We start from the raw sequence: 14,302 nt of genomic DNA, 5'->3' as shown, positions 1-14,302 counted from the left end.
ATCTTTGGGGTACTCTGTTAATTGCCCCTTGGTACAAAAACTAGTGCATGGCCTTGAACCAACATCCTAACATTCAATCAATGACGAATATCCTACCTTTACCTCGGAATTTGATCGACCGAGTTCAACGGATAATACACGATAGGGTACACCGAAACACAACCAAATCGATCCATCAAATGATGTTGATTAACATGGTTGTGTGAAGAAGAAGCATAAAAAGAAGAAGTCCAGGATAGGACGTTGATAGAGCGTGAATGTCATGCTTTGAACGTCAACGTTTATTGTTGGAATTTCAACGTTTATATCACTTAACTGTGATTTTAACTTCGGCTTTGATTCATATATGAAAGATTCTATCAGCCCCACTTACAATCTCACGTACCTATACGTCTAAACAATATCGTGATGTACAATCAACAACCATGAAGTCATTCAACACCATACCATTCCTTATAATATCAATCTTGACTATCCTCAACGACAACAACATCATCAAAGTCGACGCCTCTCCTACATCCTACAGAGGTAGATCGCCGAAATTACGCGTAAACTTTTCTGGGTTCAACCAGGTAGAAAAGAGACAGAACAATGGTACTGCAGGAGGGTTTAGTTGGGGACATGATCCGATGAGGGGCGTGAATATAGGTGGCTGGTGAGTTGGGTTCTTACTTCTGATAATGATGATATTTTGAGGATGAGCGAGTCGGTTGACTTGAGAATGATTGGATTGAGATAGGTTAGTACTGGAGGTGAGTAAAGTCGATCAATCATTGTCAATCAAAGGTTCTCCGTAGAGTTTGAATTAACCCTGTTTCATTTTTATCTGCAATCTACCATGACCACTTCCGTTCAACTCAATCCGAAATTCACTCGTCTCCTTTCTTAACTCTATCTCGCTGCTTTCGATCGGCCAGCCATGGATCACACCTTCCTTGTTTCTCGACAAACCCGATTGGGTAGTAGACGAATGGACATACGGCGTATATATGAGTTATCAGAATGATACGATGGGTGAGATTAGAAATCACTGGAATACATGGTTCAAATATCAGGAATTGAAAGAGTAAGCTTGCTTTTTCAATTTAAATTCAAATTGGATTTTCAGCCAAATGGTCGAACTCGAAAGGAACATGAAAGACAAGAAATTTCATCCGAGCTGACCATTGATCGTGATGGCGGGTAGTATCGCTGCAGTAGGGTTGAATACTATACGTATACAGATTGGATGTGAGTAAAGCTCGTCGCCAGATTTCGAGCTAGTTCTCCGATCCAAGAGGATTGTGGTAGACTTCATAGATAGCTGACTATTATATGATGATGTAGTTTGGTCCGTCATACCGCTCCAGAATGGAGAACCTTATTTAGTCGGTAAGTCATGTCTTTTTCACACACCCATATATATGTGAATGGCGAATCCATGATCCGATAGCTGAGCTTTGGTCTGCATCGACAGGGGCATATGACTATCTCAAACTAGCTGTGACATGGGCAGCAAGTCTAGGATTGAAGGTGAGATCATCCATTCGATGAACAATCACTTTACATCTCATATAGCTGACTTTTTAAATTCTCTATCTTTTGGTCACAACTAGGTAATGATCGACCTGCACGGTGCACCTGGAGGTCAGAACTCATGGGATAACTCTGGTATTCGAGGTGTACGCGAATGGTTTTATAAGGATACGAATATCGAACGAACCCTCGACGCATTAACGATCATGACTAGTGAATTCGTTAAGGATGAATATCAAAATACAGTCATAGCTATTGAAGTAATGAATGAACCTTTTCCAAACAACCCTAATGAGGTGAACATCCTCAAGAGTTTCTATCAAGCTGCATATAGTAGGATAAGGGATAGTGCCCAGGGGAAGAGAGTGACGGTAGCGTTGGATCAAGCGTACCAGGGTTTGTATGTTTGGGAAAATTTCATGATGGATCCTGATTATTGGGATGTAGCTATGGATACTGTGAGTTGAGTCGGGCCGATTTTCTGTTGATAATTCGATAGGATCGCGATATTCTTCTTCTTGCTGATAGTTGTCTTGGGTTTGTTTTGGTGTTGTGTGTGATAGCATATCTACTCAATGTACGTTCGAAAATGAACAATTCCCTGCGGTTGATCGGACTTATTTTCAGCTAACACTTGGTCTGTCCAATTCTGATCCTTACTAAAGGTTCGATCTCAATCTCCTCTCGATGGGATACAACGCGAATCTAGGTTGGTATTGCAGCCAAGTCGATTATCTGAGACAATCAAATAACATACATTGGACGATAGTCGGAGAATGGACTCGTAAGTCGACTACAATTTAGATCTTCAAGACTAAAGCCAATGATATATGCAGCTGCGAATACAGATTGTGCATTTTGGTTAAACGGTAAAGGAAGAGGTGCGAGGTACGATAATACTCTGATAACTTCTGATCCGTAAGCCTCATGTCATTGTGTGTTATTGCCAAGCGAGTGACGATATCTGATGAAATTTATGGTCATCGCAGACTGCAATTTCCAGGCGATTGTAGTGCGAAAACAGGCTCGGACCCTGCCAAATTCTCAGCGGAATACGTCGACTATCTAGCGAGGAGCTTTGAGATCCAATCGTGGGTGTATGAACAAGCTGTGAGTGTGGTCATATCTGACCATGCATCATGAGTATTCAATGATTTGGTCGACCGGGAGGGGAATCATGGCTGATTCTTCATTATTCATATGTCACAGTCAGGCTACGTCGTATGGACCTGGAAGACCGAACAAGCTTCTGACTGGTCGATGCAGACTGGCATCACATATGGTGAGCAGACATTACCTACAGCATCTATGGTGAAATACCTCTTTATTCATCAGCTATTTCTAATGTGTATAGGATGGGTACCTAATCCAATAACAGCTAAACCTCACGGGTGAGTTGCTTGACTTCTGTTTATATTTTACTAATTGGCGTACGGGAAATACTGATCTTCACGTCATGCATTCACCTGTATAGTACCCCTTGTACCAACCACAACTATTCATCATCAAATTCCACATCTTCCGATTCTAATTCATCTTCTGTTCATCCGGGTTTGAGTCATCTTATCATATCCATATTCATAGTCCAATTGTTCTCACATTGTATCCTCGATTTGTTTATATAATGTTTCTAGTCTTCTTCATGACTGGATGGTTTTGTTTTTTGTAGATGAATTACACGGATGCATAGGTTGTAAGCAAGATCCTGTCCTATTCAGTTTAATCCGATCGGACCCGCGTTCATGTGTTTCATACAACTACTGAAGATACATGGGTAATCTACTCATCTATGGATTCGATGTTGTCTGTGATTGATGTGATGGTGGAGCAGCAATAGCGAGAGTCTGATGACCATGTCCATTTTCAATCTTCTCCAACTCCTTCATTATCTCTGCTTCCCTGACTCTACGTCGTATCTGCTCGCGACGCGTCTTACCGTGGATGGCAGCTTCGTATCGGGCCTGAGCTAGTGCATGGGATGCGCTATGCGATAAAGTGAGGAGATCAGCATTGTTTCGCATATGCAATAATAAAGAAGGAAAAGAAGAATCGTATGCAATAGATTTGTAGATGGATATGAAGTTAGATGCTACTCACTCTGTATTCTGCCTGTCTAGTAGATCACGGTGCGTCTCTGTAGCTGAACCTAGTCGATGATATTGCATCCAAGCTAGAGATGAGCCCTGTGGAATCAGAAGAGATCATCATTATCGATACCTTATCTCTTTACGATTCAGTCTTCCCCGTTGAGATGTCCAGTTATCCTGCCTCTCCCCTCAATAAACAACCATTCCATCTTCAGTAGGATCGATCTGATAGGGAAATGATGTTCAACTCACCACTATACCAAGTACAAACAAAAATCTAGGATTCGACATATACCTCTCTTCTCCCGTACCATTATAAAAAGTACCTTGATCGAAATTCATCGTTTGATCATTAAAATTCTTCCATCCTTTTGAACCATCAAACCCTCCCCAATCTGGACTACTATCTTTATATGATCTTCTCTCCCATTGTGATGCTCCACCTTTCGCACGACGCATAATCTCCTCGTGCATGCTGTAATCGCCCGGTGGCCTATTAGGCGTAAATTGCGAGAGAGAGTTCCACCCGTATCCCGTCTTGAGATATGCGTTTCGAGAAGATGGAGTTGAGAGGAGAGTGTAGGCTCGATTGAGAGTTGAGAAGTGGTCGTGGGATGAGGAAGGGTGAGAGGAGTCGGGATGAAGGAGTAGCGCGAGTTTATAATCTAGAGACATATATGTTGATCAGCATTTCACTCTCGATTAAAGTGCATATATTTAAGATGATCAATTGTAACAAGGTTGACGATGTCCATATCGATATAGACACCCCGATAACTAAATTCATACATGATCACCTGTGACTCGGACCAACTCACATTGTTTCTTCACCTCTGACTCTGTCGCTCCCCTCTCCAGCGCCATCACCTCAAAAGGATCTGGTGGACCTCCCAGTCTGCCCTTCTCGGGAAACACATAAGTATCGGCAAGCGAGTTCGATCGTCCTTTACCTTTTCTGGAATCGGAGTTTTCGTCGTTGGCCTTACGTCGAGTATAAGAGTATTGAGCTGATGAAGATGATGATGATGAGGATGGTGAGGACTCGGAATCGAAAGAAGCTGAAGCTGAAGCTGTCTGGGCATAACGGCAGGGGAAGTGTTGACAGGATATAGCACGTGAGAAGAGGTGAGGTCGGGAATACGGTCTGAGAGCTGACATCGTGTGACTGAATCTCGATGGGTCTGTTAAAAGTACTTTGTAAGATAGAAAAGGAATTGTAGAGATGAGAGTTCACGATCAAGAGGATATTTGTCGATTGGACATTGAAATTCGAGATCGGTCACTTTCGGACCAAGCGTGCGGTTCGTAATGCCATTACAAATTCTGATCAACATTGACTACAGCGCTTGCATGAGAGATTTGTAATGACCATTAGGATACCTTTGTTACAGGTCTCGACCTACCTCCACTTTGGATGTCCACAGGGGGAGAACACAACGAGACTGATTTCCATGTGCAGATGGATTACGACTATACATACACCCATACAACATACACCTGCTCCTGGCTGCTTCAACGTCGACTCACATCTCTCTTGATCATCTTGTGTAGCCGAGCTAGTCGTTATCCCTTTCATACCTCTTCGTAATACCTGCTGGACCTCCCAATCTCATCTTCAACTCATTTCTCATATCCCCACTAGTCACCCTTCCACTGCTGGTCTCTATCTCCCATTGTATGCCCAGTCGGACAAATTCCAACCCTTCGCCACCCATCATGCTAAACAATCGAAGGCTGTCCCACACCTCTACCCAGCCTCTTGCACCCACAGACCTAAATCCACAGCCATTGCAGAGAGGCAGTGGGATCGAATACCTCGCTGAATCAAGCAAAAGTCGAAGATCAAAAGCGATGGGTGTTGTCAACAAGATAGGTAGAGCTTTGTCGATCACCAAATCGAAAGATAGAAAATCATCTATCAGTGAGATAGGGCCTCTGATCAACCCTTCGGATCAAGGACATCTGGTGACATCAGATGTGAGGCTCACACCTAAACCGCTTCCACCTCGTTTCATGGGACCGGTGATGGTGCCTCTGCGGGATGACGAGTGGATCAATAAAGATAAACGAAGAGCAGGTGAGCTCACTATAATATGATCATGTCACCGATTTCATATTCGGCTGAGAGAAATCTCTTGCAAATACATTTTAGCTCGTCCACCAATCCCACTTCGATCACATCAAGCGTCCAACCCGCGGCCATCCACCCAGTCAGAAGCGGATACATTGTACAACTCACCATGGAACACACGATGGAACCGATCTCGACATGCTCTTTCAGTCTTCGAGCTGTCTAGCTCAGCGACTTCTGATTCGAATAGAGTGCACACTCATCCCTATGTAGATCGTGATGTGTTTCAACAGCCTTCTCGACCTGGCTTATCGATACCAAGAACTCCCAACCCTATTCGGAATGATGAGTTTCACCCTCACACTAACGTCAGCGCAAAAGAACTAGTAACGTTCAATCGACCATTACCCGTCATCCCAAAAGACACGATCACTCCCCAAAGACAAAGCAAACGTAAACCCGTTCCAGTCACGTCATCATTCTTCAACGAATCATTCGAATCTTTGATTGATAAGACAACACCTACAAGTGTAGAGGAGAGTTGGCAACCGCTCAAAATCGTTCGTCGACCTAGTTCAATCATGTTGGAGGAACGTATCAAGAAGCTTCAGCCCAAGGTTAGTTACCTGACCGATGAATCTCTGTATTTCAGATCTTTCTATCACTTTAAACAGGATGACGTTCGTGTTGATTGATTGATGTTTAGGATACAATACATACCCCACCTACACCGGAATTCCGTCAACTACTCCCTTCTCCACCACCATCGGGTTCTTCCTCCCCTGAGCTTTCCATGGTTGATCTACAGACCTTCGAAGACCCATTGATCACTGATCTACCAGAGACATCATTCGAAATAGGACAAGATAATCTGTTTGACGAAGTTCTGACAAGCTGGAACTTACCTCCGTTATCCAGATCGAATTCTTTGGTCTTGGATAAAATACATCCTTCGACGAGACCAGATAGGAAGAAAGAGGAGGATCAATTATCACGATCCACTGGGAAGCTAAATTTAGAATCACGAGGGTACCGAGAGAGAGATGCCGAAATCAGACTCGTACCGACCTTTTATCCCTCTGGAAGGAGTTTTGAACCTATCCGATCGACGAAGTCGAGTGATATGCTCAGGGCAGTCGAGTATGATAATGCAGCAGACCAGGAGGAGGAGTCAAAGGGCAGAAGGAAAGTCAGTGGGAAAGTCAAGAAGGCTGTAGAGGTATTTGAAGGTCGAGTGAGTGAGCTGTGATGGTTGTATTATTCCTATACGCAGCTGATTGAGTGGAGTGAAGCAGAGAGATCCGAGTGAAAGTCCTCCGACACCTTGGAAAGGTAAGTGATCTGGTTTTCAGGACTGAGGGGATGCTGAAAGCTGATCACTCTGATTGTATGGCAGAAATGGCCAAGCTGTTGAGACCTAAAAAGTCAGATTCTTCGATTGGATTACAAGAGGAAACTCGACAGATGAGTGGGTCAGCGTACTGTTGGGACTAGAAATGCTCTATCCCTTGTTCCAGGTGGTTGAGCGTAATAAAAGCTGACTATTGATTCGATCAGTGTCAGAGGCGAGGGAGAAGATGTCGAGACCGAAGATAAAATCGCGATCGAGGACCAAATCAGACGATTGGTTTGGGTCTTTCAGGAAGTTTCGATAGGAACGATATTTTCTTGAGACGATGACATTAATGTAGTTCCTGTAAAGATGAACATCTCAAATCGATGGTTCCTTATATCGCGTAATTTCCATCTGCTGTGTTCTGGTATTTTTTATCTGTATAGTCGTTTGAACTCTGTAGTCAAATCAAATTCAGCATCATACAATTCATCAGTGCATGTTATCAACTCAATGACAATAAGTTGTATGTCAATCAAGTTAGTCGTTGTATCACGTCAGTAACATATCAATACATGCATGATACATGTATATACATACCAAACCACTATACACAAATATATAGCCGTTCTATTGTTTTGGCTTATCCAACAAGTTTCTAGCCCATAACTTGATCAAACCTCTACCTCGCTCATGGACCGGAAACTTATGCGAATCTCTATAATTAATGTTTCCCAAAAAAATTTCAATCAGTATATGTATATCATCCAGTTTTACGAAAAGGTAAGAGTATCGCACCTGACAATAGCAGTAGCATGAGCATTCGTAATCTCAGGCCACCAAGTGAGATATTTCTCAAGGGGTAATTGATTCAACCAATAACACATCCTCATCTGACTATCTTTCAATATTATCTTCAGATCAGTCCCACTCTCGCCCCTTCTGTCCTTTGTCATGCCGTCTCCGATCGGATGATGGGAGTGAAGAGCAGGTGAATCTAACAATTCTTGATTTTCTACTAAATCAGATTCCAAAGATCTCTCTATCCTTCGTATACCATCTCTCAGAGCTTGGATCGATAATCCACTCGAACTTGGTATTTGTGAAGAAGAAGAACCTGAGGAAGAAGTTCGGGAAAGGAGCTGTAAACGACGTTTGGATCGGGTAGTATCCAGTGATTGTCTCGTAAGGCTAAATAAATTAAACACAAGTCAGTCTTTCAGATTGCAAATTCCTTGCGGTGTGCTGGAAGAGGATGAACGTACATGAGTATGATGATAAGTGGTAACATGATTGGGAACAACAACAAGATGATCTACGGTAACATGTGATATCGTTCGTTAGCTCTCCCACCTCTTCGCCAACCGGTTCAAACACAATAGGTGAGATCGCTTTGCACACCACTCACATAATTGAACGGGAATCTATATCTCAAGACAGGAGGTAAAGTGCCCAACCTCATTCCGAATCCTGAGCCACTCTTGTTCTTGTTATTCTTACTTTTGTCATCTTCATCTTCGGCAGTGCTGCCATTGTCGTTTGGAGTCCAAGATTGTATAATACCATCTTCGTCCGAATCAACTGATATGCCACGCTCCTCCCATTGTGCGAAATGATCCACTGGTTCGATAGCTGCGGTGGGATATGGTACCGAGTTGTCATTTATACTATTCGCACAATAAGGTCATGAGCAACGTTTCGTCCTCTGTTCAAATCATACTTTCGACTGTGAGCAATACAGAGGAAGATTTGAGTGATACTTACGCGCTGGCATATATTTCCAATTTATCAAATCGCTCTAATCCCTGATAGAAGATACTTCCTGTGGTTCATATAACATAACATTCAATTAGCGTTATCACGATGCTGATCCTGCGACGAATTTACTGGGATCGGCCATAATTTCCAACAGAGGCCTCTGATCTTCATCCGAGTATTTATCCACCACGTATAGCTGTTCACCCGACCTCGACATCACTCTCGCACCGAGCCAACATAAGACGGTCGACAGTAGGGTGTCTGTACCGAAGGTCATGAGGTAAGTGTGGGAAACGATACCTTTATCCAATTTGACGATGAGACACTCACTGTACTTGGGTATACCATAATGCTAATTACACAACCAAACACTCGTCAGCTATGTGGTTCTCAGCGTATGACGTATGATGCGTTTGAAGCTTACAGGTGTTGAGATGGTTGAAAACGATACTGGATGATGTATGTCGAAGAAAGAAGGTTGGCGAGAATGTAATAATCCGACGAGGTATCTGGCTACGACTGTATAAGGATGGTATCATCGTCAGCTCCAGCACGATCACCAAACGTGAATTATCATTTATGGTAGGATGTCAACTCACGTCCACCTAATGAATACCCCATCTTATCATCCCCATGATCAGCTATCGTATGGACACCGGTACATCAGAAAACTCACCACACTGAACTTGTCGACTTTCTTTCCCTCACCTTCCAACTCCTCTATTTTCTGATCAACCTATCCACAATCATCGCAGCTTACATTCAGCAAGCGACACAGGCATGCCATAGAATAGGTTTGACCCACCTCATAGGCTACTCTACTAGCACATACGTCCACTCCATCGTAAGTCAACTGACTAGTCATCCCTCCAGCAATCATAATCACCAATTCCCCATTTTCCTTATTTCTATTCTGTATCTTACTAGTGATGATTGGATCGTCCGAAGGTCCATCTACATCTTGTGATACCTTCTGCCCATTCTCATTCCCAATCCAGGCTTTCTCGAGCTCCTCTTGAGCTACGGATAGATGACTCGGTGAACCTGATATGTCGAATGAAAGATCAGCCTCCAATCATCTCGAGAGAGAAAGAGAGAGAAAGTGGACATACCCCATAATCCATGGATGAGCACTACCAGATGCACACTTGCGGTCATACTCGTTGTACAAGTGACTTATTTGCTTTAGACTCTTCCGCGTTCTTCTGTATGTGTTATGTCGATACGATGAAAGGGTGTAAAGTCGAATGAGAAGCCGGAGTGATCGTTCGTTATCTTTGCGAGGTTGATACACAACGTCATACAAAGGAACACCGAACCTCGGGTATTGGCCACACCACAGACATAACATATTCATATGCTGCATCCTATCATACCACCTCATATGAACACTACGAGCACTGTACTAGATCGTATGTAGACAACCGACAACTAAGACTCGAACTACCTTGAACTACAACCACCTACGAATGAAAATAACAGAAAGAGAAGGAATGAGCGAAATGAAGAATCTGGATATACTACTAATCGACTTGATTACTGAGCTAAACGGAAGTGATCATGTAAAGTATCCTTATGTAGCCACTCGCCAGTATCAGAATTACAAGTATTCACCAGGCTATGCAAGACATTCAACATATCAGCGATGATATCAACATAGTATGAACTGTGAGGATTTGACTCACTCCTGGACCAAAGTATCCTACTTCTGGCATCTCCTTCAACGGACATCCCAGAGCATCACAGCCTGAAACCCAATCAAGTCAACTCAGCTATATATTCACAGGGAAGGCGGAGGATACTTACCGGATACGTAAACGGTGTTACCCCACCAAGAAGGCATGATCCCACCAGGGTAGGTAATACAGAAGAACTGGATGACACCGCTGATGGCAGCACCGACCGTTAATCCAATAGATAACACGTAACAGTATTTGTTCCACCATGCTGGGAACCTCTTGAAGACATATGACATAAAGAACCACGCCAAGGGTACACCGGCCCAGACGAAAGACCAATTGTAAGGTGCAAAGTACATAACACCAAAGATAATGACGGGGACATTTATATCTGAGGTGACCCAACTGATTAGCTTATTGTTCAAAAGACAGCAACTTTGTGATACTGTATGTAAGATGACTAACTCCTTGTTATCTTGTTGGGCCATCTCTTCTTAGCTGCCCAAGCCATCGCGACTAATACCGCACCGGCCAAGAAACCCCATAAGGTGTGTTTGTACAACCCTAAGCTACCGTACATCCTTTCTGGACCGACTACACCGAATAACAAAGCGGAAGAGTAGAAAGTGGTCTATGAATACCGGAAATGATCAGCCACACAACATGCGCTGAGATAGCGACAAGCGATAAGACCACTCACGTAGTAAGGACAGGTCATCAGGTCTTTCTGACCAGGCATACAAAGATCAGGGATAGCCTTGAACTGCCAATTGATGATAGCGATCGAGATGAAAGAACTGATCGTACATCCCCACATCTGAGCTCTGAACGTAGCTCTAGGTGGAAGATGTAGATAATGGGCGAGTTTCTGGTCCAAGACGTAAAGTAAGGTCATACTGAGCGATACCCATCCGTATAACTTGAAAATCATATTGGCATAGGGTCGTCCGGGAATGGCTATACCAGGGATGATCTCAGCGAGGATGACTAAAGACATTTGCATATTCTACAGCATAATATCCCAACCATCAGCAATTACGACCTAACTTTGGTTAGAAGTTAAGCGATGATTCTGGAGTACTCACAGAGATCGCTTGAATGATACCAGTCGGAATGGCAAAGACAAGAACCATAGCCAAACAACAAAATATACCCCAGACTGGCATCGTGGTATTGTAAACTTCGCACATGATAATACCAAGTACGATTGAGAACACCATGATCACCAAGAACCACCATTGAGGCACCTCCTTGTACCTCGTCATGAGAGCGTAGTGAATATCGTAATCTGGGAAATGGTGAATGGTATCTTCATGTTGATCTTTGTTCTTCTTGTTCATCATTGATTTGACCCGACGAACTCCGGTTTGATATCCCTTCTTGAGATCAGACCAGTGATTGAGCAAGGCGTAGGTGAGAATGGCAGAGTACGAAGCGAAATAAGCTGTGATGACTACGTTGTACCCAGCACCAAAGTAAAGACTGAAACAATGCCGATCAGATCAGTTTTGAGCGTCAAGCTAAAGTAATAGGTTCACTTACGGAGAATACGCTCGGTATGCCTCAACATCTAAAGTCCTGTCTGCACTGAGTACAGCGGTAACGTTGTAGTAGGCTCCAAACCGGTCAAAGGCTTGATTGGAATTGGGCACGAGATATGCGCTGTACCATGTGTTGGTGAAGTAGATAGCAGCGATGATGATATAACCGATCGACGCACCGACTATAAGGAGATCAGCTGGAAAGTAAAGGGAATGTACGTAGCAGGAAAGTTTACTAACTGAAAGTTGATACAGTAGCCCACCAAGGTGTGATCAGGGGTGTGAGACCTGCACCACTGATATATGTCCAATCGAGGGTGGGAATGGGGTTAAGACCCTGACAAGACGAGAATCATTAAATTCGTACAGCTTTATAATCTATGAGGAGGTATTGACTTACCAGACCCGTGATCGATCCCATGATAATGGCCAATTTCTTGTTAGTAGGGTTGATCCAAGTTGGCCAATTGAAGTAAGTCAAAGAAGGGAAGATGAAAGCTGTGAAGAAGAACCAAACGAAACTGGCAGTAGTGGCGTATAGACAGAATCGGAACATCGAAACTTTCCATCCATGTACAGGTGGATCTTGTTGTTCGTCTTCGTCTTCCTTGGGTAAAGTCACCACACCATACTCGTTCACCTTTCTTCGGTGAAGAGCGTTGAATAAGGATAATTTTGCCAAGTTCAGAGGCCAGGTCATGGCTGATGGGTAGACCAGAGAATCTCTAGCGAGACCTGCGACACCGAAACCTAAGAACTGAGTTGAAAGAACAACAAGGAATTGGAATCCCTTGTTGTCACCCATCTCAGGATCGTTGAAGAAGACAGGTTGTCGAATGGCGATGATGACATCGACGGCTGTAGCGGTTGGGAACGATACTGTCGCCATGAGCACGATCTGTGAGGATAGTGCACAACGTCAGCCCGAATTCATCCAATTTCTGCGAAAATCTCACCTACCAAGGCATGCTCTTTCATTGTAAAGGGTCCAGGATTCAATGTCCATGTCCTGCCAAAAGTTGTGAACTTCGTTTTGGGGAGGAGCTTTGCAAGTGCGACACCGATGGGGTACGATAGGAGTTGAGCGAGGAAAGGTGAGATGTAGATACCAGGTTGTCGAGCACCGAACCATACGTTCAAAGCCACACCTACCGACGCCACGATGGTTCCAAGGACGTAAGCTCGAATGGTCTCACATGGTTCATCGGGATCGTCAGTCTCGAGAGCGACAGCTTTGACTTCTGGTAAAGTATCGCCGACCGTCAATCGATGTCCATCAGGAGTAGTCGCAAAAGGAACTTCGACAAGGTTCACTTGATGTCCTACACCGAGAGCATCGGGATCTTGATGTAGATCTTTATCTTTATCTTTATCATGTTCTAGTGGTACCTCCTCATCGTATATCCTAGGTGGTAAAAGCACATCATCTTTCGTATCCGATGACATGTTATCTACTTCGTCAAGCTCGTATTCGTATTCGTTCTCGTAAGCAGAAGCGGACTGGCGAGCATCGTCCAAGTTCTCCAAAGGTATCGAATGATACTTATATATCGACATATCTGCATTCACTATCTGTCTGACCGTCTATCGACCAGTGAATCCATCCAATTCCGGTTCGTCAGGATGATCGACAAGGGTATGATGATTGGAATGCCGCGCGCCTTTAATCTAAGTAACTTTGTTTTCCCTCTGAATCGTGCTTCTGTTTCCGGTGAAGAGGTACAGCTGTGTTCCCTTCACTTACATCATGGGGGTGTAAGCAGAGGTTCCCATATGTTCAAGGTAGGGTAGGAGAGATGTAGGGAAGATAAGGAAAAAAGACCAATAACCATGAGATGAACAACTTGGTTGTCATGTGATACATGAAATCGCTCGGCGCTAATTTGGTAGAATGTCAATCCCAATTTTAGGCGCCGAGGCACCGAAGGAGACCGACCAGGGCGGCTCATAGATAAGCATGATACAGAATGACAGAATGCATTTAGTCCTCTTTCTGACTCTTGCATGGTTGGTCCACTCACACGACTGGAGTTGACGGTAATACCGGTCGAGCAACGTCTCCACGACCGTTCTGAAACAGGTGAGCTTATTTCCTGCGAGAAACCGGTCGGCATGTCAAGCCGGCAAAGAGAAGGGTCAATTTGTTCCCCTATCTGATCGCCTATTCTGGGGACGCGGTGTCCTTTCTCGAGCCAAAATGGCATTGTGTTCGCCTGCTACTCAGCGCGCTTGCTCGTCCGACTTTGGACCCAATGCAGCGGCTTTCCATGCCATGGGCATTCTCCCATTTGTTCAGGACGTCATACTCAATTACATAT

At 44.0% G+C, this 14,302-nt stretch overlaps 5 protein-coding genes across 5 annotated transcripts; 2 read left to right on the top strand and 3 right to left on the bottom strand.

Annotated features, from left to right (window-relative positions):
* Window positions 1–425: 425 nt before the first annotated feature.
* On the top strand, window positions 426–2,910 carry L199_007363 (uncharacterized protein; the record flags this gene model as incomplete). Its single annotated transcript, XM_064893054.1, has 13 exons — window positions 426–655; window positions 740–752; window positions 918–1,066; window positions 1,187–1,230; window positions 1,327–1,371; window positions 1,457–1,512; window positions 1,596–1,973; window positions 2,079–2,092; window positions 2,181–2,299; window positions 2,352–2,433; window positions 2,505–2,625; window positions 2,725–2,797; window positions 2,870–2,910. 13 exons carry the CDS (start codon window positions 426–428, stop codon window positions 2,908–2,910), a joined length of 1,365 nt encoding a protein of 454 aa, XP_064749126.1.
* A 392-nt stretch (window positions 2,911–3,302) lies between these two features.
* Window positions 3,303–4,760, bottom strand: L199_007362 (uncharacterized protein; the record flags this gene model as incomplete). The annotated part of the gene is made up of 4 exons (XM_064893053.1): window positions 3,303–3,498; window positions 3,613–3,698; window positions 3,855–4,267; window positions 4,421–4,760. 4 exons carry the CDS (start codon window positions 4,758–4,760, stop codon window positions 3,303–3,305), a joined length of 1,035 nt encoding a protein of 344 aa, XP_064749125.1.
* Window positions 4,761–5,318: 558 nt separating this feature from the next.
* Window positions 5,319–7,328, top strand: L199_007361 (uncharacterized protein; the record flags this gene model as incomplete). Its single annotated transcript, XM_064893052.1, has 6 exons — window positions 5,319–5,679; window positions 5,755–6,290; window positions 6,380–6,907; window positions 6,969–7,005; window positions 7,070–7,141; window positions 7,231–7,328. The coding sequence occupies 6 exons, from the start codon at window positions 5,319–5,321 to the stop codon at window positions 7,326–7,328; spliced, it is 1,632 nt and encodes a 543-aa protein (XP_064749124.1).
* A 308-nt stretch (window positions 7,329–7,636) lies between these two features.
* Window positions 7,637–9,922, bottom strand: L199_007360 (uncharacterized protein; the record flags this gene model as incomplete). Its single annotated transcript, XM_064893051.1, has 12 exons — window positions 7,637–7,724; window positions 7,805–8,197; window positions 8,272–8,321; window positions 8,415–8,673; window positions 8,771–8,828; window positions 8,894–9,025; window positions 9,095–9,116; window positions 9,189–9,283; window positions 9,364–9,385; window positions 9,441–9,500; window positions 9,570–9,808; window positions 9,877–9,922. 12 exons carry the CDS (start codon window positions 9,920–9,922, stop codon window positions 7,637–7,639), a joined length of 1,464 nt encoding a protein of 487 aa, XP_064749123.1.
* Window positions 9,923–10,364: 442 nt separating this feature from the next.
* L199_007359 (OPT family small oligopeptide transporter) lies at window positions 10,365–13,541 on the bottom strand (the record flags this gene model as incomplete). The annotated part of the gene is made up of 10 exons (XM_064893050.1): window positions 10,365–10,382; window positions 10,450–10,511; window positions 10,571–10,834; window positions 10,909–11,074; window positions 11,144–11,449; window positions 11,529–11,925; window positions 11,986–12,166; window positions 12,225–12,321; window positions 12,385–12,882; window positions 12,945–13,541. 10 exons carry the CDS (start codon window positions 13,539–13,541, stop codon window positions 10,365–10,367), a joined length of 2,586 nt encoding a protein of 861 aa, XP_064749122.1.
* Between the last annotated feature and the right edge of the window lie 761 nt (window positions 13,542–14,302).

Source organism: Kwoniella botswanensis, chromosome 2, assembly GCF_036426115.1.
Source record: "Kwoniella botswanensis chromosome 2, complete sequence".
NCBI lineage: Eukaryota > Fungi > Basidiomycota > Tremellomycetes > Tremellales > Cryptococcaceae > Kwoniella > Kwoniella botswanensis.
The sequence above is the reverse complement of the archived record's forward strand: the minus strand, read 5'-3'. Positions and strand labels throughout refer to the sequence as shown.